The 26,738-nt window shown below is 34.5% G+C and overlaps 1 protein-coding gene across 6 annotated transcripts in view; it reads left to right on the top strand.

Annotated features, from left to right (window-relative positions):
• CARMIL1 (capping protein regulator and myosin 1 linker 1) overlaps positions 1-26,738 on the top strand; it is a 344,450-nt gene that overhangs the window by 306,370 nt on the left and 11,342 nt on the right. For 5 of the 6 annotated variants that reach the window (XM_031946768.1, XM_031946772.1, XM_031946773.1 and 2 more), the window contains 7 exons: positions 1,629-1,695; positions 2,321-2,517; positions 7,212-7,324; positions 16,143-16,575; positions 22,672-22,753; positions 23,915-24,148; positions 25,433-25,573. In XM_031946768.1, the coding sequence (XP_031802628.1) occupies positions 1,629-1,695; positions 2,321-2,517; positions 7,212-7,324; positions 16,143-16,575; positions 22,672-22,753; positions 23,915-24,148; positions 25,433-25,573 (1,267 nt within the window). The remainder of the gene's footprint in view (positions 1-1,628; positions 1,696-2,320; positions 2,518-7,211; positions 7,325-16,142; positions 16,576-22,671; positions 22,754-23,914; positions 24,149-25,432; positions 25,574-26,738) is intronic. The other variant, XM_031946771.1, reaches the window with a different exon arrangement.

Below are 26,738 nucleotides of genomic sequence, written 5' to 3'. Positions count from 1 at the left end.
CTATTAGGCTACCAGTCTCTGAAATCTAATTCTAGCATGTATTTATGCTAAGCCATACTTGTAGGGAAGTAGGAACTACAATCAAAGTGGTTGCCTCTCATGGCCAATCTTAAGGTAATGAAACTATTACAGAATCACAGAAGCCTTTTCTTTAAGAATGTTTTAACTTGATATCATATCAACATATTTTAACAGAATAGCAACTAAAACATCCAGGCTTACTATTTATTGTCTATCAGATTTACCAATTTAGATCTAAAAATGATCGTTCCTCTCTCTTTTCCCACCTTAGTTCCAGATAAATATTAGCAACAAGATGCACTTTAAACAAAATTACTATGTTTTTGAAACTATAAAGCCTCTGTTCATTGGGTGCCAGTTTACTCAATAACAGTATTCATTCAATAAGGAGAGTTTTATTTTTACTGAATTTTTGGAATATAAGTTCTGCCATGAAAGTGAAGTTCACAAACTGAATTATTTCTTTCAACATTGAATCAACTTTTCTTATTTCTCAAAATAATTTGTTGGTTTTTTTTTAATCTTAAAATTCATAAGTATGTCTATAAAGGTACAGTGTAGCAATAAGAACACTAGGATATATATATATATATATATATATATATATATATATATATATATATAGTCCTGTCTGTAACACTTAGCTATGTGACTTGGGACAAAAATAATTTAATCAGTGTAGGACTCAATATTGCCTTTTATAAAATGAGAGATGTTGCTGATGGTCTTAGAGATTCCTTCCAGTTTTAAATTTTAATGATTCTAGATAGTACTGAAGATGATGATTATAATGATGAACACCTCACACTTTTCTAGCACCTTGGAGAGTTTAATCAGCTTGTCCTCTACTACTCTTTTGGTGGGACTAACTAGGTAGCTTTTTATGACTAAGAGTTAACAGTGTGTTAAGTAAGTACCCAGTGCTAAAATATCAGTTAAAGAGAAAATTGCCTGAAGAAAAAGGAATCTTGTTTTTATAGTCTATGATAAAAGGACCAGGAATTATGGCAATATTTTGAGCATGATAGCACATATAAATGATGCAATTCTAGAAGAGTTTCATTTAATTATAACTAAAGAAAAATGAAAAAAAAAATAAAGGCAGAATTCAAAAAGGTTTAATCTACATAGTTTCTGTATAATGAAAGAGTTAAATAAATTACATGATCTCTGAGGTACCTTTCAGTTCAAGATGTGTGATCCTGTAATTGAGCTAAATTTATTCATTTGTTCCCATGATAAACAGTTACTAAATGGCTTTGTCCTGAATTCCTAACAATTGATTTCTGTTGTCTTTAATTTTGCACATTATGATAATCTTGTACATAGGTTGGAATGAAAATTATGCAATTTGCTAATATTGTTTAAAAGACTTCAGTTCTGGTTATTAAATATCAGCATGAATATAGTTTTTGAGGAAAAAAATTATACAAATGTGAAATGTTATTTTTCATGAATATGGAATAATTTAATTGAAACAAAGTTATTCAACCATTCTCAGAACAAACAAATAGACTTTCTAGCTAGAATAAAGCTTACCAGTATTTCTAAAGTAGTGGGATAATTTTCCTGTGATTACTAATTGCTTTCTTTTCTTTGCTTGCTAGATGACTCCTAAATCTAAAAGAAAAAGTATCCATAGTCGAATGCTCCGACCTGTTTCCAGGGCCTTTGGTAAGTAAATACATCTGTATTTTTATCATACCATAGCAATATGGGCTTTTTATTCATACAGCTCTTAGACCCAAGCTGCCCAAGCTACCTTTTTTAGACAGAAATATGCTCTTCCTCATGACACTTCTTATATGTCCTTGTTTTATAGATAGGGGAGTATTGAGGAACAAAAAAGGCCTAAATTATTTGTTTAGTAATAAATTGCAAGGTTTTAACTGGCATTGCCACCCCTATTATTAACAAAAGGATGCTCCTTAGGACAACATAATACCTGCCATAGTGCCTTGAACACATTTGTTGCTTAATAAATGATTGCTAAATATTATGAAAATGAATCAAAAGTCCTTCATGTCTTGTTGTTGTTCATTTATTTCAGTCATGTCTGACTTTTTATGACCCCATTTGGGGCTTTTTTTTAGCAAAGATACTGGAATGGTTTGCCATTTCCTTCTCTAACTCATTTTACAGATGAGGAACAAATGGGGTTAAGGGACTTGCCTGAGGTCACGCAAATAGTGTCTGAGCCCACATTTACATTAAAAAAGATAAGTCTTCCCTATGTCAGACTTGGCACTGGGTCCACATTGTCATATGTGATGTTCACTCTTTTGTTGCTTCCTTTAAGAAATGGAGTTTGATCTTGATAAGGCACTAGAAGAAGTTCCAATTCACATAGAGGACCCACCTTTCCCATCCATCAGACAGGAAAAGAGGGCTTCAGGATTCATCTCAGAGCTGCCATCTGAGGAAGGGAAGAAGCTGGAACATTTTACCAAGTTAAGGCCAAAACGGAATAAAAAACAGCAACCTACCCAAACAGCGGTAAGTGCCTCTGGGTAACTGGTGAGGTAGCATTGTTGCTACTTCTTTTTGTTTATATCAATCTATGCATTCAGTCTCATCAGTTCTACTTCTATGTCTCTCAAATACCTCCTCTTCTTTCTACTCACATAATCATAGCTATCTATAGTTCTTTTCCCTCTTTACCTTATATAGTATAAAAAGCTCCTATTGAATTACTGAATTCCATAGTTTTTGCTCTCCAAACTAATCTTGATCTAACTGCCAAAATAATCTTTCCAAAATACAAATATGATTGGGTCATTCAAATACCAGAAAGCTCTGTCACTTCCCATTGCCAAGCATTTGAAGTTTCATACAGCCTGGATGTAACTTTTCCAGTCTTATCTCACATTATTTCCATTCATACTCTGTTTTAGCCAAACTTGAATTCTAGCTATTCTCTGAATCTGTTTTCTACTTGCTATGAATTTACACAAACCATCCCCATCCCTGAAATGTACTCTTTTCATTTCTGCCATTCAGAATCCTTCTGTTCAAGAATCTCCTTCCCATTTGTTAATGCTATCCCTCCTCAAATCACTATGTGCTTCATCTGTGTACTTGTGCTATTTTCCCCAGTTGAATGAAAATTCCTTGCAAGCAGGGATTTTCATTTAGAGACCTGACAAATGTTTTTCTAGTGGAAATGACTTGCATTGGAAATAGGAAAGGAAGTATGTATTTATTAAGCCCCTACTGCGTATCAGGCAGTTTGCTAAATACCAATATCTTATTTGCTAAATGAAAATTCTCTCAAAACTATGAACTTCCATAAAAAATACACACACACCCACACACACACACCTTAATCATTCTGAAGTCTGCCATTCCCATAACTGTACTTTTATATCTGCTTTCTCTTTTAATACTAAATTCTTAGATTAATGTGTATTCATTCACTGTCTCAGAAAATGACTTCATCACACTCAGCTTTCTCCCTCTTCAGTCTCTTGCCATCTAGTTGGAGTACATTTTTTTTTTTTGATGCAAGCACTATATTTTTAATTTAAATTTTCTTTTAATTTAGAATTCTCAGTTCCCTCATTCATTATATTGAATATATTGTAGGAAGTCATGCAAAACATTTTCATGTTAGTTATATTACCAAAAAAGTAAAGAAAATGAAAAAAAGAAACATGTTTTAATTTATACTCAGAGTTCTTCAGTTCTTTCTCTGAAGGTGGATAAAATTTTTCATCATGATACCTTGGGAATGATTGTGGATCATAGTATTGGTTAGAGAAACTAAGTCTTTCACAATTGATTACCATTTCAATATTGCTGTTGTGTAAATTTTTCTAGTTTTGCTCACTTCACTTTGCATCTGCTCATATAAGAGTTTTCCTGAAGTCATCCCCTTTTGACTCTGAAAATATTCTTTCAAAATCCCCTACTAAATGCTAAATCATATAGTTTTTTATCTGTTTACCATCATCTTTCTAAAGCATTCTGAGACAGCATAATAAAGTTGGAAGTGAGACTTGGAATCAAGAAAGCTGGGTTAAATCCTAACTCATATGTTTAAAAGAACTATGACAACCGACCAATCACTTTATTTCAAAGCTCAGTTTTCTTCTTTGCAAAATGGAGAAAATGCTGTTTACCTCATAGAGCTAATGTGAAGAAACCATAACGGAAACTTTAAAACATGATATAAATGTGGGACAGCCAGATGGTGTAATAGAGCACCAGATCTGAAGTTAGGAAGACTCAAATCCAGCCTCAGATACTTACTCCAACATAGGAAGATGATTTTTCCTGTTTCCAGGCCTGCAACTCTATTCACTAAGCCACTTAGCTGCCTTTCCATTTAATAGATGCTGAGTAAACATTTGTTAAACTACTTTAAAATTATCCATTTAGATTTATAAAAGCTAGCTGTTTAGAAACTGCTTCTTCCTCTTATATGTCATGCTTTTTTGGGCAGTACTGTTAAGCTGCCACCATATGGATATTCTTGCCCCAATAAATAGAATTATCAAAGCTATCATTGTGGCTGGCCAACCTTGATATAGACTGCCCAGCAAATTTATAAGGGAAACATAATAATAAGATAAGATGGGATAATAGAATGTGTTATCTACCTCCCCAGTGACCTTTTATGGTTATTTTTTCCTTTATGGTAATCTCAGAATGCATTTCTTTTTGTGTGGGAAAAAAAAATCTTCCTTAAAGAAAAAAAGTTTCCTCCTGCCTATTAGAGAGGGAGTCAGTGCAGGACAAAAGAAAGAGCACTGCAGTAAAAGGTCAGAGATCTATCTGGGCTCTAGTCTTGACTGTAAATCATGAGCAAATGTATGAGCAAACATTGAAACTCTGTGAACCTCAGTACACTTATTTGTGAAATGAGGAAACTGAACTAGATGATCTCTGAGATTTCTTGTTTCTAACATATGTAAATGACTCCAAAATAAAAGACAAGAGGTTTTTATATCACTGTGCCCTTCCAAGTGGGAAGATGTTAAACCCTTTAAAGAATCTTTTTTTGGTCTTTTGCTGAAGGGGAAAAAGTAGAGATTGAGTGTGTCTTTTTCTTCTCTGGATGGGCTTAATTTTGGAAGAGAGATATCAGAGAGTAAACAATAATATATTAAGTTTTTACTATATGTATGTATATATCATCTATGTCATTTCTAAATTCACATTTTTCTTATGAAAATAATTATAAAAATAACTTGTTTTTATAATTAAATGAAAACATCCAATTTTTGATGAATATCTTTGCTTCATTAAGTTATACACTTTTTCAGATTATATCTGCTGTATGAAAAATTATCCTTTCTTTATTGCAACATGGCATCATAGAACCACAAAATTTTGGAGCTGAATGGGAACCTTAGAGATCATTATCTCTTTGTTTCATGTTGTTCTTTGTTTTGGGTTGTCAGTTTGCTTTCTAGTGATTCATGAATGTGCAAGGAAGTATTTAAGTTCCTTTTCAAATAGGTGTCCAGGTGAATTAAGTGGATTATTGTTTAAAGCAATTTAATTAATCTTGTCCCTAAAATTATGAACATTGTTCTTTGGTGAGTCCTCATCCAGATCACACTCCCTAAGTATAGATATCTCACAGGGTTCTGTACAAACTCTCTTCTCTTCTCCCTTTATATTACTCTACCTAGTCACTTTATCAGCTTCCATGAATTTAACTACCATCTCAATGCTGTTGATTCTTAAATCTATTCTGGCCTAACCTCTCTGCTAAATTCCCATCTCAGATCTCTAAGTGCCCTTCAGATATCTCCAACTGGGTGTCCAGTAGACATCTTGAACTCAACATGTACAAAACCAGATTTATAATCTGTCCCCTTAAGATCATACTTCCAGAGTCGTTCCTCCTCATGCAGACTAGGTGCCATCTTTGATTCTTTACTACCTCTCATGTCCCATATCCAATTTATTACCAAAGTTGGTAGAGTTCATCTTTGTAATATCTGTTGAATATTGCTATTATTACTATTATACTTATTAATATATCCCTTATTATTACTATATAGTACTATTCTGGTGCTATTCCTCATAATCCAACATCTGTCATAATAATTGCTAATGAGGTTGTGTCAAGTCTTTCCTCTTCACTCTAATCCATCCTCCATTTGACAATAATATGATTTTCCTACAGAACAAGTACAACTATGTTATCCCACTCATCAATAAACTTTAGTAGTTCCATGTCACTTCCAAAATCGTCTGTTTGGCATTCAAAGCCCTTCATAAACTAGCCTCACTGCCCTATCTATCTAGTCTTAAGAAGACTATTTGTCATCTTACTTACCTTCTTATCTTACTCCATTTTAGCATATTCCCTTCCATGTGCTCTTTGTTCCAGTAACACTGACCTTCTGGTTCTAAAACTCTTATCTCTTAGTCGTAGGCATTTTTTCTGGCTATTCTTCATGTTTAGAATGCTCTCTGCCCTTATCTCCACCTACTAACTGCCTATAAATCTTATCTTCTACAGAGAGACTTTCTGAATTCCTCTTAATTATAGTGCATTTATTCACTTAATTAGTTTGTACATATTTGTTTTCCTTATGTCTGCCTCATTATATTGGGAGTTTCTTGAAGACAGGAACTGTCTTTGTAATTTATTTCTAAATAAACTCCATGAAACATAACACATGCTTATTAATAAATGTTTATTGGCTGAAAGACTTAACTGATTGAACCTGCTTCTCTATAGTTCAAGACTTTTTTATAAAAGTCTTGAGGGGAGGAGGAGACACAAGATTTTGCAAGGGTGAATGTTAAAAACTTTCTATACATATGCTTTGAAAATAAAAAAGCTTTAATAATAATTTTTAAAAGACTTGTTTATTAGCCAATGAGTGCAAAACCCCTTACCAAAAAACATTGAGGCAATTTTCCCTTGACTTTTAATGTATAATTGACATTCATAACATTTTGCCAGATATTAGCAAAATTTGACCATTTGTCTTTGTATCCACCACAACTAAGGAATGCATATTTCCCTTATGACTCTAAGCTTATTTGTATGACACAGTCATATAGCATATTGCCAGTGACCCCAGTAAAGTTAATAGTGAGCAGAATTTGGTATGTGTATTGTCTGTATGAAGAATGAGCTTGGCACATGATTTTTTTCACAGTCTGTCATCTCTATGTCTTGAGCTAATGATTAGTTTCATAAGAATCCATTTTTGTTTTTTCAGGTATGTGCTGCTACCCCTGCCCCTCATGATGGAGAACAGAATGGCCTTATGGGTAGAGTGGATGAAGGTGTAGATGAATTTTTTACCAAGAAAGTAACTAAAATGGATTCTAAGTAAGTTTCTAGTAATTTTTTTAAAAAAAGAATAACTTTAATTACTAATACTTAGTTAAATTTGATATATTCTAAGGGCAAATTAGAATATGCTCATTTCTTAGTCAATGTTTGATAGTAGCTTGGAATAACAAACCTAGTTTACAGAACTTATCAGCATATAATTTTTTTTTTACAAGTTTTTTTCATCATATTGCAAGAAATCTATTAGACTGAGCAGAAAAACTCCAGAATCCAGGTCTGGATTTCTCCAAATTAGGAAACTATTACCTAACCATATTGATTGAGGAAAGTTAGGGGATGAGGATGTGTAAAGAAGGAAGAGCTTGGAACTCTTGCCTCATGCCAGCAGTAAAATTTGTGTATTCAAAGCAAGAGGTTAATGTTTGCATAGAATATTGAACCTGATATTTCCAACTGTTGAATGATCAGAAGATTCAGAGGTAGGAATGCAAACATTTTAGCTTTAGAAAGCAGTAGCTGTGACCCAAAGCCTAGCTGAATGCCTTATACATGTTAAGCATTTAGTCAATGTTGAATTGGACTGAGATAGATTTTTTAAGGGGGTGTGAGGGGTAAGGAGTTAATCCAAATCTTTCTTAAAGATGATTATTTGCAGATTGAGAAGTCTAATCTCAAGGATTCTTCACATCAGTGCTAAAATACTATATCAGATGACTGACTTAGCAGCTTTAGTAAAAATCATCAGTGGAGTTGAAGGAAATAGGGTTTTTTCTAACCAAAATTGGCACTTGCCTGCAGTCTAAAGCCCATGCAATTGCTTGTCTATGATAAACATTTTCAAATAGGCAGAAATAACCCAGTGTCACAATTAGCCACAACTTTCCTATAATTAAGGCAGGGTTGTTGTGTTTTTTTCTTAGCTAATAGTATAGCTACTTATTAACAGCAATAACTTGAAATATTCAGTCTATTTGATGTAGATTTTCCAAATAAGTGTGGATTTATTTGATAGGCCACACATACATGCACATACATACATACAAATATGTTGGGGGGGGTGTAGCACACACATTCATGAAGTTATACAATTAACATTTCTGGTGTTTTGTGTTTTTTGTGAGTTTTTTTTATTTTTTTACTATGATGCATTCTTTATCTTTGAAGCATCAGATTCAGAAATGAAACTTAAGCAGGGGGGGTATGAATAAATAATTGTGCTCAGACCTCATCAAGAGGTTCATGTAGAAATATCACATTTCCATATGCATAATAGATCACAATAGTGCCCCAATAAACTCTAGTAGTCAATGATTAGTTTCCCATGTTACTATGTCTTAGAACAGTTGTTCTCAAAGTATGGTCTAGAAAATCCTGGGGATCTCTGAAACTCTTTTAGAGGGTCTACAAATTCAAAAATAGTTTTTATTTCCAATATGGTAAATGTCTATAAATATAATCCAGATAAACAAAAACTTTTTAGAGAGATCCTCAATAATTTTTAATAGGATAAAGATACTGAAAACAAAAGTTTGAGAACCACTGTCTTAGAATTATACTTTTCCAAAAGGAGAATTTTTTTTTTGTTTGTTTGTTTTGTTTTTACAGTCTAGACAATTTGGGATTTTATCCATATAATCTAGATTTCTCATTGGGCATTTGCATTTCTGTAAAATGACATTATCTTTGACAGAGACATTTCTGGTCTTCTGTTCTGGTTCATGGTTTTTGTGCTGCCTTTTTCACTCTTATCTCCTCTACTAATCTCAAGTAAAAGATTTATAGATGCATTAAACAAAATAAGAATACATTTTCTACATAATCAGACTATTTCAGGAAAATCCTGTTATTGAATTAATCCATGGAAATATAGTATATCACACAGAGCTTGAACATATGCTTAGTAATTACCAAATGATGGTGGAATTGAACTTCCAACCAAATGATTATTCATTAAATTATCTTATGCAAAATGGGGATATTTTCAGTTTGATACTTAAAATAAGGCTAGCCTTGGGAGAAAAAACACTGTGAAGCAAGCAAAGTGTATGTCTTTTGTACCCTTAAAGTCCTCAGTAGTGCCTTTCCTCCTTTTTAGTGGTATTCTTGACGGCTACCTTGAAAAAAATGATTTTTCTCCCCAAAGAGACATGTGTACTTGTGAATTCAATATTCACCAATACCAGGGGAGGAGGAGACCCCTTCTAGGAAAAGAGAAATCAATTTATAAATCAAGTGTCAAGAAGATATAGACCAAAGACTTGGAGAGAAGGGAACCTCTGTCTGTCTGAAGCTCCTCTCCCTCTCCTCTTCCTCTCCTCTCCTTTCCCTCTATGTTCCCCACTGCCAGTCTCTGCTAATGTCTCAAAATGTCTCTCATGGGCTATATATACCAAAGTCTTTCCTGATTTACCTGCATTAGTGAAAACATGACTTTTTTCTGACTTAACTTGTTTCCCTGTATATTTCCTTCCTTTCTCTCCTCTCCTCTCTTCTCTTCTCCTTTCCTCTCCTCTCCTCTTTTCTCTTTTCTTTTTTTCTCTTCTCTTCTCTTTTCTCTTCTCCTCTCCTCTCTTCTCCTCTTTTCTTTTCTTTCCCTTTCTTCTTTTCTTTTCTGCTGGCTCTATGTGTTCCCCACTGCCAGTCTCTGCTAATGTCTCAAAATGATCATGGGCTAGGTATACTAAAGTCCTTCCTGATTTAGTTGCATAAGTAAAAACATAAATTTGGGTCCATCCTTCCCCACCAAACAGCTCCCTTGGTAGGTGGCATAGTATGTAGTAACTTTCATATTCTCTACTTAAGGCTGTACTCCTATATACTAGAATATCCAATATACTAAAAACTAATGTTCTTTTCATTCAAATAAGTCAAGAATATTTTGAACTGAGTATTCTCTCTAGCCTTTCATAATTAGTAATGGTGGGACAATATCTGTAGGCCATAGATTTAAGTCAAGGAAAGAAACTTCAGCTAATAGGCCTTAGGGCTTACATTAAAGAACAATAAAAAAATATATTCCCCCTTTCTTCCAATGACTTAGGTTTTCTTAAGATTTCTAGAAGATTCCCACATCAATCCTCTTTGCTTAAAGGTTCCATGTTTTCCCCATTCAATTAATGTATTTTTATAGTCACAAGTTAGAACCACTAAACTTCCCCATGACATAGTCATAAAGATCACGTGTTCAGGTGCCATCCCTGTTCATCAGATTTAGCTTATATAGCTTCCATCTATCCTTCTTGTCTATAGTAGCCATAGTACCAAAAAAAAATGAGTATAAGAAAAAACTCTTAGGTGAAAGCCATACTTCCCACTAAGGATATTTTCTGGGTCAAAGAATGGGCTGAATTATTGCAAGAGAATGTTGCTGATATATGTCACAGTGAAAAGAGTTGCTGGTACCAGAAATACTGTTCTAATATTAGGTTGGTGTGCAATGTCTACCTTTTAGATGTAGGTGGGTACATTATTGAAAGATCACAAAATCACTAACTTTTAGATCTTAAAAGAATCTCCATGGCCATCTGATCCAACCCAGAGCCAAAAGGAATCCCCAGTGTGACATATTTAACAAGAGATCATTCAGTCTCTGCTTAAAACTACCCAGGAAGGGAAATTTTCTCTCAAAACAGCTCATTCCATTTTTGGACAACTCTAATTGTTAGGAAGTTTTTCCTTGACAAATAGCTCTCTCACTCTCATACCTACTTTAAATAACTGTCAGTGAAACTCGGGCTTCTCAGAAATTTCGGTGGTATATGGAAGGACTAGGAATGTTGGGTTATCATGGCAAAGATGGAGCACTGAGCATTGATAAGAGAGACAAATAAACATGATTGGAAGTAGAGTACTGAAATACAACTATGTAAAGAGAAGGAAACATATAGACATCCCATACTTGCTGCTGAAAACTTAATTCTTAATAGGTTTAGCTGAGGTTTGTGGCTGTAAAGTTAGTATGGTCAAGATTAACTTATCCATTATCAGGTGTCCATATTTAGGCCTTTGCAACATGAACATCTGTCTACAAATTGAGGAAGAGATGTAATAGAGAAGACCTCAAGAAAATCATGAATATTGGATCTAGCATAAATCTTTTCTGGCTACTTAGATAGGCATTTCAACAAGCCCTATAAAATTTTATTTGCTCAGGCAAAGTCTTAGACGTTAAATCTCTGAACTACAGTCTAGAAAGAACTGGCATATTTCTAATTACATGCCTCTGCTGAAACTAGTGAATTTAATGAAAATTATCAATTGTTGAGAGGTGGAGCCAAGATGGCAGAATAAAGTCAGAAACTCACCCAAGCTCTCCCTCAAACGGCTCCAAATTCCTTTAAATAATGACTCTAAACAAATTTTAGAGTGTTAAAACATCCCCCCAAAATGGACTAGAACATTTTCCAGCCAAAAAGAATTGAGAAGGTCAGCAGGAAAGGTCTGTGACAATAGGATGGGAGTCCAGCGCAGTCCTGGACCCAGATTGACCCCAGCCAGACCTCTGAATCTGCAGTAATACTAGAGGCTTCTGTGGACCTCTCAGCCCTCAGGAACACCAGGGAGGACTTGGAAGGGTCTGTGGCACCTGTGGACAGGATGAGAGTCAGCTGTGCAGTCCTAGTGTAGTCCCAATCCCAGGGCCTGAGCATCAGGAAAGAAGAACTTTGTTGCTTTAGCACACTACATCTTACAGCTACAGTGGGGCAGGAACACTCCTAATAGCTCCAGGACAGAAAAACAGGCTTCCTAGAAGGAAGAATTTCTGAAAACAGTTGCACAAAATCCCTGAAGCTTGGGACAATGCACCCTTGATTCTGGAAATAGTGCCCTGCTTTAGCAAAGAGTTTAAAACTGCTAAATCATAGGCTGGGAAAATGAGCAAACAACAGAACAAAAATTTCTGAGCATTGAAAGTTATTATGATGACAAGGAAGATCAAAAGACACTTTCAGAAAATGATAATAAAGTTAAAACTTCTATATCCAAAGCCTTCAAGAAAAATAAAAATTGGGCTCAGGCCATGGAAGAGCTCAAAAGGGATTTTAATAATCAAGTAAGAGAGACAAGGGAAAAATTAGGAAAAGAATTGAGAGTAGTGTAAAAGGAAATGCAAAAAGGTAATGAGGAGAAGAATTCTTTTAAAAGCAAAATTGGCCAATTAGGAAAGGAGATACAAAAGCTCACTGAAGAAAATAATTCCTTTAAAAATAGAATTGGGGGCAGCTACATGGTGCAGTGGATAGAGTACCAACCCTGAAGTAAGGGGGACCTGAGTTCAAATCAAGTCTCAGACACTTAACACTTCCTGGCTGTGTGACCCTGGGCAAGTCACAACCTCAATTGCCTCAGCCACAAAAAAAAAAAAAAAAAAAAGAATTGAACAAATGAAAGCAAATAACTTTATGAGAAATCAAGATACAATAAAGCAAAATAAAAAAAATAGGAAAAAATGAAATATCTCATTGGAAAAACAACCAACCTGGAAAATAGATCCAGGAGAGATATATTTTTTTAAATTATTGGTCTACCTGAAAATTGTGATTAAAAAAAGAGCCTGGTCATCATCTTTCAAGAACTTGTCAAAGAGAATTGTCCTAATATTCTAGAACCAAAGCGTAAAATAGAAATTGAAAAAACTCCACCATTCATCTCCTGAAAGAAATCCCCAAATGAAAACTCCTAGGAATATTATAGCCAAATTCTGAAACTCTCAGGCCAAGGAGATAATATTGCAAGCATCCAGAAAGAAACAATTCAAGTATAGTGGAGCTACACTCAGGATAATAGAAGTTTTAACAGCTTCTACATTAAAGAACCAAAGGGCTTGAAATATGATATTCTGGAGAGCAGTTGGGCTAAGATTACAACCAAGAATCACCTACCCAGCAAAACTGAGTATAATATTTTGGAGGAAAAAGTGGTCATTCAATGAAATAGAGGATTTTCAAACATTTGTAATGAAAAGACCAAAGCTGAATGGAAATTTTGAGTTTCAAATATAGGACTCTGCAAAAGCATAAGGAAGTAATCAGAAAAGTGAAGTCATAATGGATTTAATAAGGTTTATCTTTTTACATCCCTGCTTGGGAGGATGTTACTTGTAATTCAGAACTTTCTCATTATTATGGTAGTTAGAAGGAGTATTATATAGACAGAGGGCACAGGTGTGAATTGAATATGAAGGGATAATATCCTTTTTTTTTAATGATGAAATTAAGGAGTGAGAAAGGAATGTAATGGAAGAAAGGGAAAGAGGAAAGTGGAATGGTGCAAATTATTTGCCATAAGAAAAGAAGTAAGCAGATGCTTTTACAGGGGAGGGGAAGAGGAGGTTGAGAGAATGAAAAAATGAACATTACTCTCATCAGAATTGTCTCAGAGAGGAAATTATTTATACACACACACACACACACACACACACACACACTCTAAATGGGGTATAGAAATCTATTATACACTGCAGGAAAATAAAAGGAAAATGGGATATGGGAAGGGATGGAGGGTACTAAAAGAAAGGACATAAAGGGAGTGGTCAGTAACAAAACACTTTTGAGTAGGGACAGGATATGAAAGGAGAGAATAAATGGGAGGAAATATAGTTAGTAATAGTAATTTTAAAACAAATTTTGAAGCAAGTTTCTCTGATAAAGCATCATTTCTCAAACATAGAGGGAACTGAGTCAAATTTATAAAAAATATGCCCCAATTGATAACTCATCAAAAGATACATAATCTATCCCCAAAGGTTTATAAATCCATGCATATCCTTTGACCTAACAACACAACTACTTGGCATGAATACCAAAAGAAATGGAAGGTGATCTATATGTACAAAAAATATTGATAGCAGCGCTTTCTCAGGGAAAAAAAAAATTGGGAATCAAGGGGTTACCCATCAATTTGGGAATGACTCAATATAACTGTGGTGTGTGTATATGATAGAATATTATTTTTCTATGGGAAATGATGAACAGGATGTTCTCAGGAAGGAAAACAAACAAACAAAAAAAACCTGAAAAGTCCTCCATGAACACAAGCAAAGTGAAATGTACTGTATACAAAGTAATAACAATGTTCTGGTATGACCAGCTGTGAATGATTTTGCTATTCTCAGTAGTTCAATCATCCATGACTACTCTGAAGGATTTATGGTGAAAAAATCCTATCCATACTCAGAAAAGGAACTTATTGTGTCTGAATATGGATTGAAATATTCTCTTTTTCTCTCTCTTTTTTTTAAACAATTTTTCTTGAGGTTTTTTATTTTCATTAGGATGGGAGATCTATTTTTTTTTCCCACAACTTGACTTTTATGGAAATGTTTTGCATAATTTCACAAGTGTTTTCTTATTGTGAGTGGGGATAGTGGGCAGAACCTAGAATTCAACAATTTTAGAAACAAATGTAAAAACAAATTATTTTGAATGTAACTGGGTAAATATCAAATAAATACATTTTTAAAAAGAAAATTATCAGTTCTCCTTAAGAGCTTAAAGGAGCCTTTCTACATTGTTTAAATGAGACTAGATTTTGTGAAAAGGACAACCAGTGTCCTTGGGAGTAAAAAACCACTATGGTCACTTTGAACTAAGTCAGTATATGCCTAAAGTGAATCAGGTTCATGAATGGTTTCAGTCAGATTGGGAATAGTCTGAGGTCTTTTACTCACTTCACAAAAATGTATAAATTATTCTCAGTGCTGTAAAGGACTAGATCAGCTGACTTCAATGATTAGCTGAGGGTAAGAGTTGACTTCCTCCTGAATGTTAAATGTAGGTATTTCCATAGATTTTTGTTCCAGGTATGTTGCTACTCAAAAAGATCTCTAGGTCTCCAACTGGTGGTTGTTGGGGGGGAGGGAAAGGTAGCTTTTATAGTCCATGTGATTCTATCACTGTTAATTGCAGTCATTTTGGAGAATTAGTATAGGATTAGAAGAATTGTCAGAGCTGAAGGGGGTCCCAGGTGAGGCCCAGGGATTCTTTTCCTGTGTAACGATGATGATAAATAAGATAACTCTTCTTCCTTATCCCAGATAATACAATTATTATTAAAGATGAGTAAACCAAGGTTCAAGGGAGCTAATGCCCAGGATCACAGATATATTGAGTAGCAGAATTGGAACTTATATTTAATCTTTTTAGTGCTTTTTGCACAACACTGTGAAATTCAAGTCAGCAATTCAGGAACTATGATTTTTTTTTTTAATTCCAAAATGTAAAAGATAGTTACCAGGTGAAGAAGTAGAAATTCAAAGTCAACCAACCAGGAGTCAATGATACCAAAATTGGTGGGGAGGGAGGGAGACAGCAGGGATTAAAATAAAAAGAGGGTCATTCAGGGATTTAAAATTCTGAGAGAACAAAAGAAAGGTTAGGAGGCAATAGGCAACTAGGACAGCTTTGAATATTCTTTAAATATAAATTCAATAATGTTGAATTTGTAATGTACTTAAAAGGAATATGATCTATATGTAATGCCAATTTATAGTTTCAGATATGCTTCTTTTTAAAAGTTCTATTTTTTATGTGGAAATGTTCATCTGATTTGGTATTTGAGTTCAGAGTTTTTTTAATGAATACCAAAATACATGACTTATTGGCTCAGTTCGAACACTGATTTTCTTGGCTGGTTTAATCCGTTAATGCATCTGTGCTTCAATTTAATGATCTGAAAGATGAAGATCCTGACTCCCTATTCCTTGGTTGTGCCGATCCAAATCCTCCTTTTTTAAATCTTCAATAAAGATGCTATGTCACTAGCAGCTTCAATGTCATTGTTTTGTATTGTGCTTCTTTGGTTTTATTGTCCAACCAAACTAGCATGGAATTAATATTTTGTTTTGGATTTGTAGGAGATCAACCACAAAAGGTTTAGATTCCCATGAGTCAAGTGAAGGAGGCGGGGATGAAAAGAAAAAACGGGATTCTCGGAAAAGTGGCTTTCTCAATTTAATCAAGCCACGATCCAAATCTGAGCGTCCACAAACTGTCCTGGTCACAGATGAGCCTTCATCCCCGAAAGGGGCAGTGAAAATCCCTGCTGTGGACATATCCAAGAAGGATGGAAAGTCCACAGAACAGAACGGAAGCACAGAACGGACAGAAGAGTTAAAAACACCAGACTCACTTGAGGATAATCAAGTGGAGGAAATTGGAAAGCTAGAACGGAGTGATAGCAAGAGCAGCCCCCAAGGGGGCCGAAGGTATGGAGTTCAGGTGATGGGTAGTGGCCTGCTAGCAGAAATGAAAGCCAAGCAGGAAAGGAGAGCGGCTTCTGCACAAAAGGTAAGGGAAAGAGGATACCTTTTCAACTTGCTTGATTTTCCTTACAGTAGAATGCTGAAGGTAGAGTTGGAAAAATACAGAAATGTTAAGTACAAATACATAAAGTAAAGAGCTTTATGAGCTCTTAATGACTATTCTGTATTTTTAATAGTAAGCTTATTAAAAATAATTCAGAAGTAATGAACAGAAAAGTCCCAATAGTCCACAAGTATGGTCCTAGTAGATTTGTGGCATGTTAAATATAGGCATTTTCACAAAGGAATGTGTTTTCTCTGCAGTGTGAGAATCATATTCTTTAGAGACAAGCTTAAGTTCTGAAAAAAAGAATCTTATACATGTCAATTAGACTTTATGAGGATCTCAGATGAGACTTTAATGGTAATTGGAATTGGAATATAATGTAAGAAATGATTGAAACCAGGCAATTATAATATCAAGAGTAAGAATCTGCTTTTCAGCCATTTTGTAATTTTCTTTCTGTCTTAAATGCAAACATTGTTTAGTATGCTTTGGATTTCAAAAACCAAAAAAGAAAAAATAAAAGGCAAGGTAATTTGGTACTGGAATTAATTAACTGCCTGTCCAATGAATTTTTACTGTGTCCTTTTAATGGGGGAGAGCGAATTTTGTTTTTTCATAGTTCCCATGTTGACCAGAAAAATCTCAGAATAAAATCTGCAAGTACTAAATGTTCCAAAAAAACTAGGTTAAAACAATAATTATTTCATTTGTCTACAGAAATTTTTTTAGGGAGTAGAAAGAGAAGATGATGTTCTGATTTTTTCCTCTGATTACTAAAAGTATTGAACTCTTTTTTGGTTGTTGAAATGACTCAATCCAGTGTTGGAGGTCTTGAATTTTATATTAGCAATGTCACTGATTTGAATTTTTTTGTTTATTTGTTTGGGTTTTTTGGTTTGTTTGAGGGCACAGGAAGGAGTGGTTTCTCCCAAAGAAGAAATTCCTTCCACTTTAATTTGAAACAGACCTTCTTAAGCTTTTTCCACTTATGACCCCTTTTTGCCCTAGAAATTTTTACACAATCTGGGGTATATAGGTATATAAAATAAGTATACAAGTCAGACATTTACTGATAATAAGTTATAATTTTGTGACATCCCTCCTAATTCAATTACATGGAGTCATGAACCATAGTTTAAAAAGCTTTGATTTAAAATAGAAGAGTAAAATAAATATGTTATACAATACTGTGGAAACTTATCAAAAAACCTGACTTTGTATTTCAGATCTACCATTGAATGAAATGTGCTTTATACAAATTTATGCTATTGTTATAAACTGGTATAGCTCAGCAGACAGTTCAACTAAGGTCACTATCAAATAACCACCAAGTATTCTAAGTGGTGGTGCATTCTGCAGACAATAACAGGGATGATACCACGTGTCTCCAGGTTGATCAGAATTCTGAACAAATACTCTATTGAATGCATGTGTATCCTGGGTCAGATAGCCAAGGCGCACTGCCTGAATTCTCATCTATTCTCATGAATTTCTTTAAAATAAGAAGACATTTACTGTTTTCACTCACAAACAGCTCCTGTTTCATCACAACCGCTAATGATGAACAGCTGCACTTTGGATGGAAAAATGGCAAACGTTGGTTTTGTTTTTATATGGTTTCTGATGTGTAAATTGCCTTAAAGCTACAAAATAAATTTGAATTGGTGTTTGCGTTTGCATAAGGCTCATACTAATGATCTTTTGGCTCCATCTAGTGTTTGTCAAACAATATTTAAGAGTTGGATGAACATATATTAAGCCATATCTATTCATAATTAAGAAAAATCTACATTTTTAATAACTAAGGAAATCTATATTAGCATATTCACCAACAACTTAAACCACAAATATTTCTAAATCTTTTTAATATTATTGTTGTGATATTAAATTAAAGACATTAGAAATTTAAAGTTGTTTTAGGTATATTAATGAAAAAAAAAGATTTTCATGCTCTTCTTCCATAAATATTTAATTAGGTGTTATTTATACTTAAGATGTATGTCTGAAAAATTAAGAAATTTTGTAAAGAACTGCACTTGTCAGTTAATTATTAATTTGATGTGCAAATTATCAGATGCTCAGTAGCTACACATCTAGTTTTTATATTCACAACACATATACTGTATAATGTACAAGCTATCATAAACAAAACTTAATCTGATTCAGGGATAAATACATTCATTATCAAGACTGAATTGTCTCTACTTTTCTAAGAATCAATCCTTAATATTTTAATAATCATAATTCTACTTGAAAAAAATCCAGAAACAAAAACAGTAGATAATCTCTTCAAGACTAATGTCTTTTTAATATCAACTACCTATGATTCTGCATAAGAGGACCTATGGAAATAATAAGCTTATAATTTATAACCTAAAACATGAGGACATCAGCATTAGGAACCAAGAGTTAAGTTTTTCTTCTGGCTTACTTCTGTTCCTGTTCACTCCATGGCTTCCTGGAAGTTTTAGAATTTCAGATTTGAAAGGTCCTCAAGATCATCTAAACCTGTCATCTGAACAAAATTTTCCTCTACAACATAACTGATCAAGGATTCATCTGGTTTCTACTTTGATGAACTACTGCTTCCTGAGTCCACCCATTCTACTCTCAACAAACCCTGGTTGTTGGGAAGATTTTTGCATCAAACCTAAATTAGCCTCTTTGAAATTTCTTCTTATTCTTCTCTTTGTCCCTGAAGCCACGTAAATTGGTTCTAATCACTCTTTTAAATGACAGTTCTAATAAGTGAAGAGAGCTAGCTTTTATATTTCCCTAAAGTCTTTACTCTTCCACATTACACATCCAGCTTTCTTCAAACAATCCTCATATAGACTGATCTCCAAACTCTGACATCTTGGTTGCCTTGCTCTCAATAGTGTCCAGCTTATTGATGTTCTTCCTAAAATGCAGAGGAATTGCATACTATTGAAACTGAATACTACAATCCCTAAAGAGATTTATTCTAGATGTAAGGATACCACTTAGCTGCTTTTAATATGTTTCCTTTTTCTGAGTTACTTCCACTGTGGTCGAACCACATGCCTAGTTCTATTGCACTGCCTTTGTATTATTTCCTGTGTGTATCGCTCTAAAGAATATTATAAAACCTTCACTACTAAATGAAAAGACAAGTAGCATAATAAAAGCATAATAGGTAAAAGCCTGCTTCTAATGCATGCTGACCATGTGACCCTGGATAAATCATTTAATCTTTCAGTTCTCTTGGAAACACTTAAAGATTAGGGAATTTCTTCCTTTAGAAATCCATTGTACCAATGAAATAATTGACCCTATTACCACTAAAATTGGGTTTGCTTTAGTCTTTCGTGGATTTTTCTTTGAGACAAAACTAACACTTATGGAATCCTTACCGTAATTTGGGTCTAAGTGACCTCCATTATATTTGGGAATCCAATGACAGTGGCAATTTGATAATAAGCATAATAAATTAATCAGGTACAACTTACTCTTCAAAGAAAATTAGCTTGCTCTTCAAATAAAAGTGAATCCTTTGCTTACAAACAGAACTGAGAATAGAAATTAGTAAAAACCACTTGTCTTTTAGGGTCCTGGGAAGGACTTCTCCATGATGTACTTATATTGTCAGGATGATCCATGTGAAGGCTGAACCTGCTGACATCTTTGGATGAGCTTTTCAAAGCCTCTATGAGCATCAATCAAATGAGAACAGTCAGGGATTGTTCTTAACCTAACTCTTTACCTCATTTTTGTGTCTAAGTAAGAATGGGCATCATTTTACTGGATAGGATTATTATTGAGAATAATAATTAAAATGTAGGAATCTTGTGTCTTATCTTTTCAATATTTAAAACTCTTCATAGGGGATGTTTTGTTATTGTTGTTGTTGTTGCTGCTGCTTTTGCTGCTGTTTACACAGGAGATTGATTCAAAAGATTATTAGTTGTAGGGTTGTTTTATTTCTCCACCACCCCCAATTTAAAGCAGAAGCATTCAATGCCAGTAAGATCAAAGTAATTAAATTAGAAAAATGACTTTTCCTTCTTCATCTACTCTATCATTTATATGAATTCTGTTCTACATACAAAGCTCTTTACAAAAAAAAAAACTTTTTAAATAGAAAGCAAGATTTTTAATTTTTGTAACCAAAAAATATTATAGAGGAAATGTCAAACATTTTCCCTACAAAGCTGATACATTAAAAGCATGTGATTCTATAAAGTCTGTTTCTAATTATATATTCTTTTTGTATATCTCAGATGTGGTGTCAAGTGCATAAATATTGGGTTGAACAAAAAATACAGTTAAGAGGCCACGAAGCCCATCTTTTCATCAGTTAATTATTTGTACCTTTGTTTTCCATTTGATCTGTTTTTCTTTTTAAGGAGTTTTCTTCTTCAATTTTTGTGCCTTTCTTAACAAGCTGTTAATTTTTTTCATGGTTTTCTTGCATCACTCTCATTTCTTTTCCCAATTTTTCCTCTACCATTTTAATCTCTTGTTTCTCCCACCCAACCCTCCCCCGCTCAGGAACTCTTGTTGGACTTGGGTCCAATTAGCATTTTTCTTTGAGACTTTGCTTGTAGCTGTTTTCTTATGAATTTGTGTCTTGGACTTCATTACCACTGTAGTAGTTTTTTATGGTCAATTTGTTGTTGTTGCTGTTTGCTCATTTTCCCAGCTTATTTCTTTACTTTGAACTTTATGTTAAAGTTGGATTCTCATTACCTAGAGGTGGGGAGGCATTATCTCAAACTTCTGGCTTTTTCATGCTGCTGTTTTCAGGGCTAGTTCTGGAAGTCTGCAAGTTTTTGATGTCTCCAAGGTGATGTGATACAGGGAGACGTATGGTCACTGCTCCTCTGGTGTTCACTCAGACTTGTACCCAGGGAGGATACTGATCTTTTGCAGCTGCAAACACTAGTATTCCTCTTGATCTTCAAACTGTGACCAGGTCCCCTGGCACCCTGTAGGTGCAAATCTAACGTTCCTCCTAGCTTTGGAACTTGTAAACCAGCCCCTTGCTCCTCTTGTAAGTGATAGCTAGTATTTTTCTCTACCTTGGAATTGTGATGCCAAACTGCATATGGGCAGTAGTTTCCAATCAATCCCAGATACAACCAGTGCCAATAAAGGATCTCTTGTGATCTCTCTCTAAGCATTTTTCTGAAGTTTTTACCATTTCTGGGCTGAGTTCCCAAAATTGCTACTGTCAATATCAGAGCCCCTTCTATGGCTTCTGATGCTGCTGCCACTTCTTGCAATCTGGGTTGATGCCCACCCCAAGATCACAGACTTCTCCTCTCAACCTCCCAAGTTGTCTTAGGCTAGAAAAATATCTCCTCCTGATCCTTAGTTGGCTCTGCTGCTCAAAAATTTGATTTGAGCCATTATTCTGAAGTTTGTTGAAGGAAATGTTAGGAGAGTTCAATCAATCTGTTCTATCATTATGTCTTTCTGCCAAAGCCCATTTTGCTTCCTGTCATTATCAGACGTGAGGCTTTTGGGGAGGGAGAAAGTATATAGATTTACCAATTGCTGTCATCACCAAGGATCCCAAATCCCACATAGTCTGAACTTGTATGAGAGAAAGTGTGGTGTAATAAATAGAAATTTGGCCTCAGAATTAGGAAGATCTGAGTTTGAGTGCTGCTTCTGATATATATTGGGCAATCATTTTACTTCTCAGTGCTCTCAATCACCTTAAAAGTCTAAGTTGCAGAACAATTTATGATTTGCATTGGAAGAGGGTGTTTCTTCATCAGAAGTTCCTGATGGTAAAATTACACTGGTAAAATTACAAATCTAGTCCAAATATTTTTCCTATAGATTTCACATCTTACTCTTTGTTTTCACAGGAATATTATCGGGAGGGGGGGGGGGAGGGGGAGGGCATTTTTGAAAGCCAGAGAGGGACAGGTTTGTGAGAGATTTTCAAAAAGGCAGAGAGAAATTTGTCAAGATTCTGTATATCTGTTTTCTGTTCTGTGGCAAGTTGCTAAACAAGATTGTTTTATTGTTGTGGGTTTTTTTTTTTAACTTCATTAAATAATTCTATTGGGTGGGGGATGGGGACTTCTTATGTTTTTCTAGAAGCTTGGGAATGACGCTTCTTCCCAGGATGTTTCTACTACTCCTTTGGGTAACACAGAACGATCAGATGGCAGTGGAGCAGGTAAATTAGGCCTAATTTCTTTTTCTTATTAGGAAGAATCCTTATCCTGATCTGTCTTGGTAAAAACTTGAAAGAAGAAATACTAATGGTCAAAAAGGCAGGGCATAAGATTCTGGGTGCTTATATTCCATCTTGTAGCATCACAGAAAAAAAAAAAGCCCTTGCAATGAGCTTTGCTCTTTTTGCCTCTTTCATGATACAGGGAAGATACTTCTTTCTTAACGTTACCTTCTTACCAGATTTTTGAGAGGTAGATTTTCTTTTACTTAAATACATTTGCCCAATTCTTATGTCCTTTGAGTTTCTTAAATGAAGCAATAATATACCTAACTAGAAAGCATTTGCATATTATTCATACCAGAAATTCAATATTTCTATGATAATGCTAATGCTTAGTATGCCTACATCAATCAGTCCAACATTTTATTAAGTACCTTTTGTGTCCCAGGTACCTGTGAGACACTAGAGATACAAAGGCAAAAATGAAATTGTGCCTGCCCTCATGGAGCTTATATCCTATTGGGATCAAGTAATACAAGTGTTAGAATGTAGCTGAATTGGAGTTTTGTAAAATAATATTTCTAATCTAAAATGTTGTGAAGTCTTTACTTCCAAAAGTGTGAGTCATGTACTGAAAGAGTGCCATTATCCCCTATTCCCCCAAATTTCATAAACAGGCATACTAATATAGTTAAAACTTTTATTCATAATTTTAGTGTGAAGTATTTTATTACCATAGGACAACAAAAAAATTATTTTAAAATCTAACATGCAGTATATGTGGTCTTAACTGTATAATTATTAGAGAACCTGTTAATTGACTGAATTGATATATATGAAATAGTATTGCCAGGAAGTCAGTTACTTTTTTATAAAGTTTTTTAGCTAGATTTTTCCAAGAATAATCTAATATAAAATAATATTCTGGATTAAAAATGATACCAGATTATTTGTATTAGTGGACCAAATTTCTTATGGTGATTGTTGAAAATATCACTTCTCAGTTTAATAAGTAAATTTGTGTGTGTGTGTGTGTGTGTGTGTGTGTGTGTGTGTGTTTGTGTTTGGAGAAAACATTACTTGATTTCAATATTTGACTCTTCTCTCACTGCAACCAGTTGTTTTAGAATTTTATGTGGCATATATCTGTTTTCTTTCCAGTATCTAAGCTGCATCCAGGTCTTCCAGAAAACCGTTTTGCTGCAAATAAAGGTGACTCCATTATAGGAACACCAGAGAAAAACACCAAAATAGACCCCAAGATGGATGTCGGTATAAGACCTCGGAGCTCTTCCAATACACCTACCAGTCCCAAACCCCTCCTTCAATCTCCCAAACCTGCCTTGGCAGCACGACCCACAGTCCCACAGAAACCAAGAACTGCCTCTCGTCCTGGTAAGGGACTTTATATGATAGTGAATCAAAATCTGATAGTTATTGGTTATTCTTATAAGCAAGAGACACTGGAACCTTTGAAAAATATAGATAGCATAGTACAGTGGAAAGGGCATAAAATTTGAAATCTGAGAAGTTAGGGGTCAAATCCTAGTTCTGTCATTTAATATGGACAAGTGTTCAATTGGCCACATTTTCGTTATCTGTAAAATAAGACCTCTTGAATCCCATCCAGCTTTAAATCTGTGAGCTACATAGGTAATACACATCAGAGGCAGGAAGGGACCTGAGAGAGTTAAGTTGGTCTCTTCACTTTATACTAAATCTGATTTTGATTTATTGTCTAAAAGGGTAATGGTTAAACATGACTCATAGATAATGTGTCCAGTAAGAGAAGTCATTTGAATCATATTAGAAGCCTTGGAAATTATAAAGAATTCATAAAAGTGTATACCTTTGCATAACATTGAATTTGTTCTTGCATTTTGATGACTAACATCTGTCATCATAACATGTATGCAAACACTTGGAATAAAGTTGAAATTTGTGGCCATGCAATACAAAAACAGAAAGAATAATTTGTTTTTGTCTTAATCTCAGATCAGTGAACATGCCATATCCAGTCTATACAAGTCAAGTATCATGAGACCATATTGGTAAAGAAAATTCAGGACACATTCATTAGAAGAAAGGAATCAAGCATTTATTACCCACCAACTGTGGGGCAGGCCCTTTATTAAATGCTTTACAAATATTATTTCATTTGATCCACATAAAAATCCTAGAAGATAGGTGCTATTATTACTCCCATTTTGTACTTGAGAAAACTGGAACAAAAATTAGTGATTTGACCAGGGTCACACAGCTAGTCAGTGTCTGGTGCTGAATTTGAATTCAGGTCTAATTGACTTTAGGCTCCCACAACACCTACTTGCCTAGAAACCAATTTGGCTTATTCCCTTATTCTTCCCCTTTTCTTATCCTCCTTCTTCCCTTACTACTCTGTTTCCATGTGCCCTAACAAACAGAATTCTCTATCCCATTGAACAAGCAGATTAAAAGTGTGTATGTGTGTGTGTGTGTGTGTGTGTGTGTGTGTGTGACATCTATGCAGGGGCTAACTTTTTATAAAAATTTATTATTCTTCTCTATATTGTTTGCCATTTTGTTATGCTGAACTGAAATGTAAAATTTGCCCTAAGACAAAACAACCAAAAAAAAAATCATTCTATTATCTGACTCTTACTCTACTAAAAAATTTGATTTTTCTGTTTGGTTCCATAGATGATATTCCAGATTCTCCAACTGGCCCTGGTTCCCCTAAAGTTGCTTTGCTTCCACCTGTTCTAAAGAAAGTTCCTTCTGATAAAGAGAGAGATGGCCAGAGTAGCCCCCAGCCTACAGCAAGATCATTTTCCCAAGAAGGTAAGATGGGCTCTTCTCTAGGTACACATTGCTCCATTTCTTTCCTCTTAGATATATCAGGGGGAAAAAAATCATCCCTGGGAAAAATTAAGCTGATTTCATATGGTTTGACTAAGTAGTAAGTTCCCTCAATTCAATTTATTACAATTTCTTAGTTTTGCAAGATCTTGCCAAGAAGTGTGTGTTTTATTAATAAATTGTTGGAATAACTTGAAGTTATATTATAGCTGGAGGGAAATATTCTCTCTGTTCACTGGATTCTGTTTTAGAGACCCCCTCATAGGATCCATCAGGTATCACCTCTAAGTAAATAATCAAATGTTAGTGAATTATTTTGAAACAACCACCTGTAGGTTTCTGGACCCCATTATTTATTAGAAAAGCTTTCATAGAATAATATCTAACTCTTTTGGTTCAAAAGGTAGCATTCACCCAGGAACTGAAGAGTCCTTTATTGCTTCAGATCATTCTCTCAGACCTGGCTGTAGAGCTCTTCTAAGTCTCAGAAACCACAGCATTCAATTATGTGAACACTGTCAGGGGAAGCTCTACTCCTTTTGCTACAATTGTTACATACATTTGCTAATATGTAAAAGTGTAGTGGATTGGTGGCTTGAACGTCATCAAAGCAAGAGGGATCATCGTAGTCTATATAAATATTCTTTCTGTCTTCTCTTAGAAGTGGGGTTTTGTATGTGAGAAGAGGTTTAAGTTTCTTCATGTTCCTTTGACTTTCCAGGATTTAACAAATTATTATGTAATGATTATTAGGTTAACATAAATGTTAAAAAATAAAGTGCTTCTGATACCTGAAATGTGGTAAACAAATAAACCAAAAATAAAATAAAATGATACCTCTGTCTTCCTGATCCATTCTGAACATTAGTCCATTTAAAGGGCTCTGGATAGAGACATAAAAAGGAAGATTTGGCTGAAAATTCAGATCTGGAGTTTGACAGGAAGCATCTAACTAACAATCTAAAAAAAAGAGCAATGAAAGCCATTTGCACCTTTTATTTAGTATGATTTGCAGGCCATGCAAAAGAAACTCCTACAATGTTGGCAAGGTGACAACTACCTTGGCTACTTAACAGCGTTTACAAAAAGCCTTTTCCTTTCATTTGAAAAAAACAATGTTCTTTCCTCTTTCCTTTTTTCCCTCACT

The sequence above is a fragment of the Sarcophilus harrisii genome, chromosome 1, assembly GCF_902635505.1.
Source record: "Sarcophilus harrisii chromosome 1, mSarHar1.11, whole genome shotgun sequence".
Classification (NCBI taxonomy): domain Eukaryota; kingdom Metazoa; phylum Chordata; class Mammalia; order Dasyuromorphia; family Dasyuridae; genus Sarcophilus; species Sarcophilus harrisii.
Note: the sequence above shows the minus strand (reverse complement) of the source record. Positions and strands in the feature narration are given on the sequence as shown.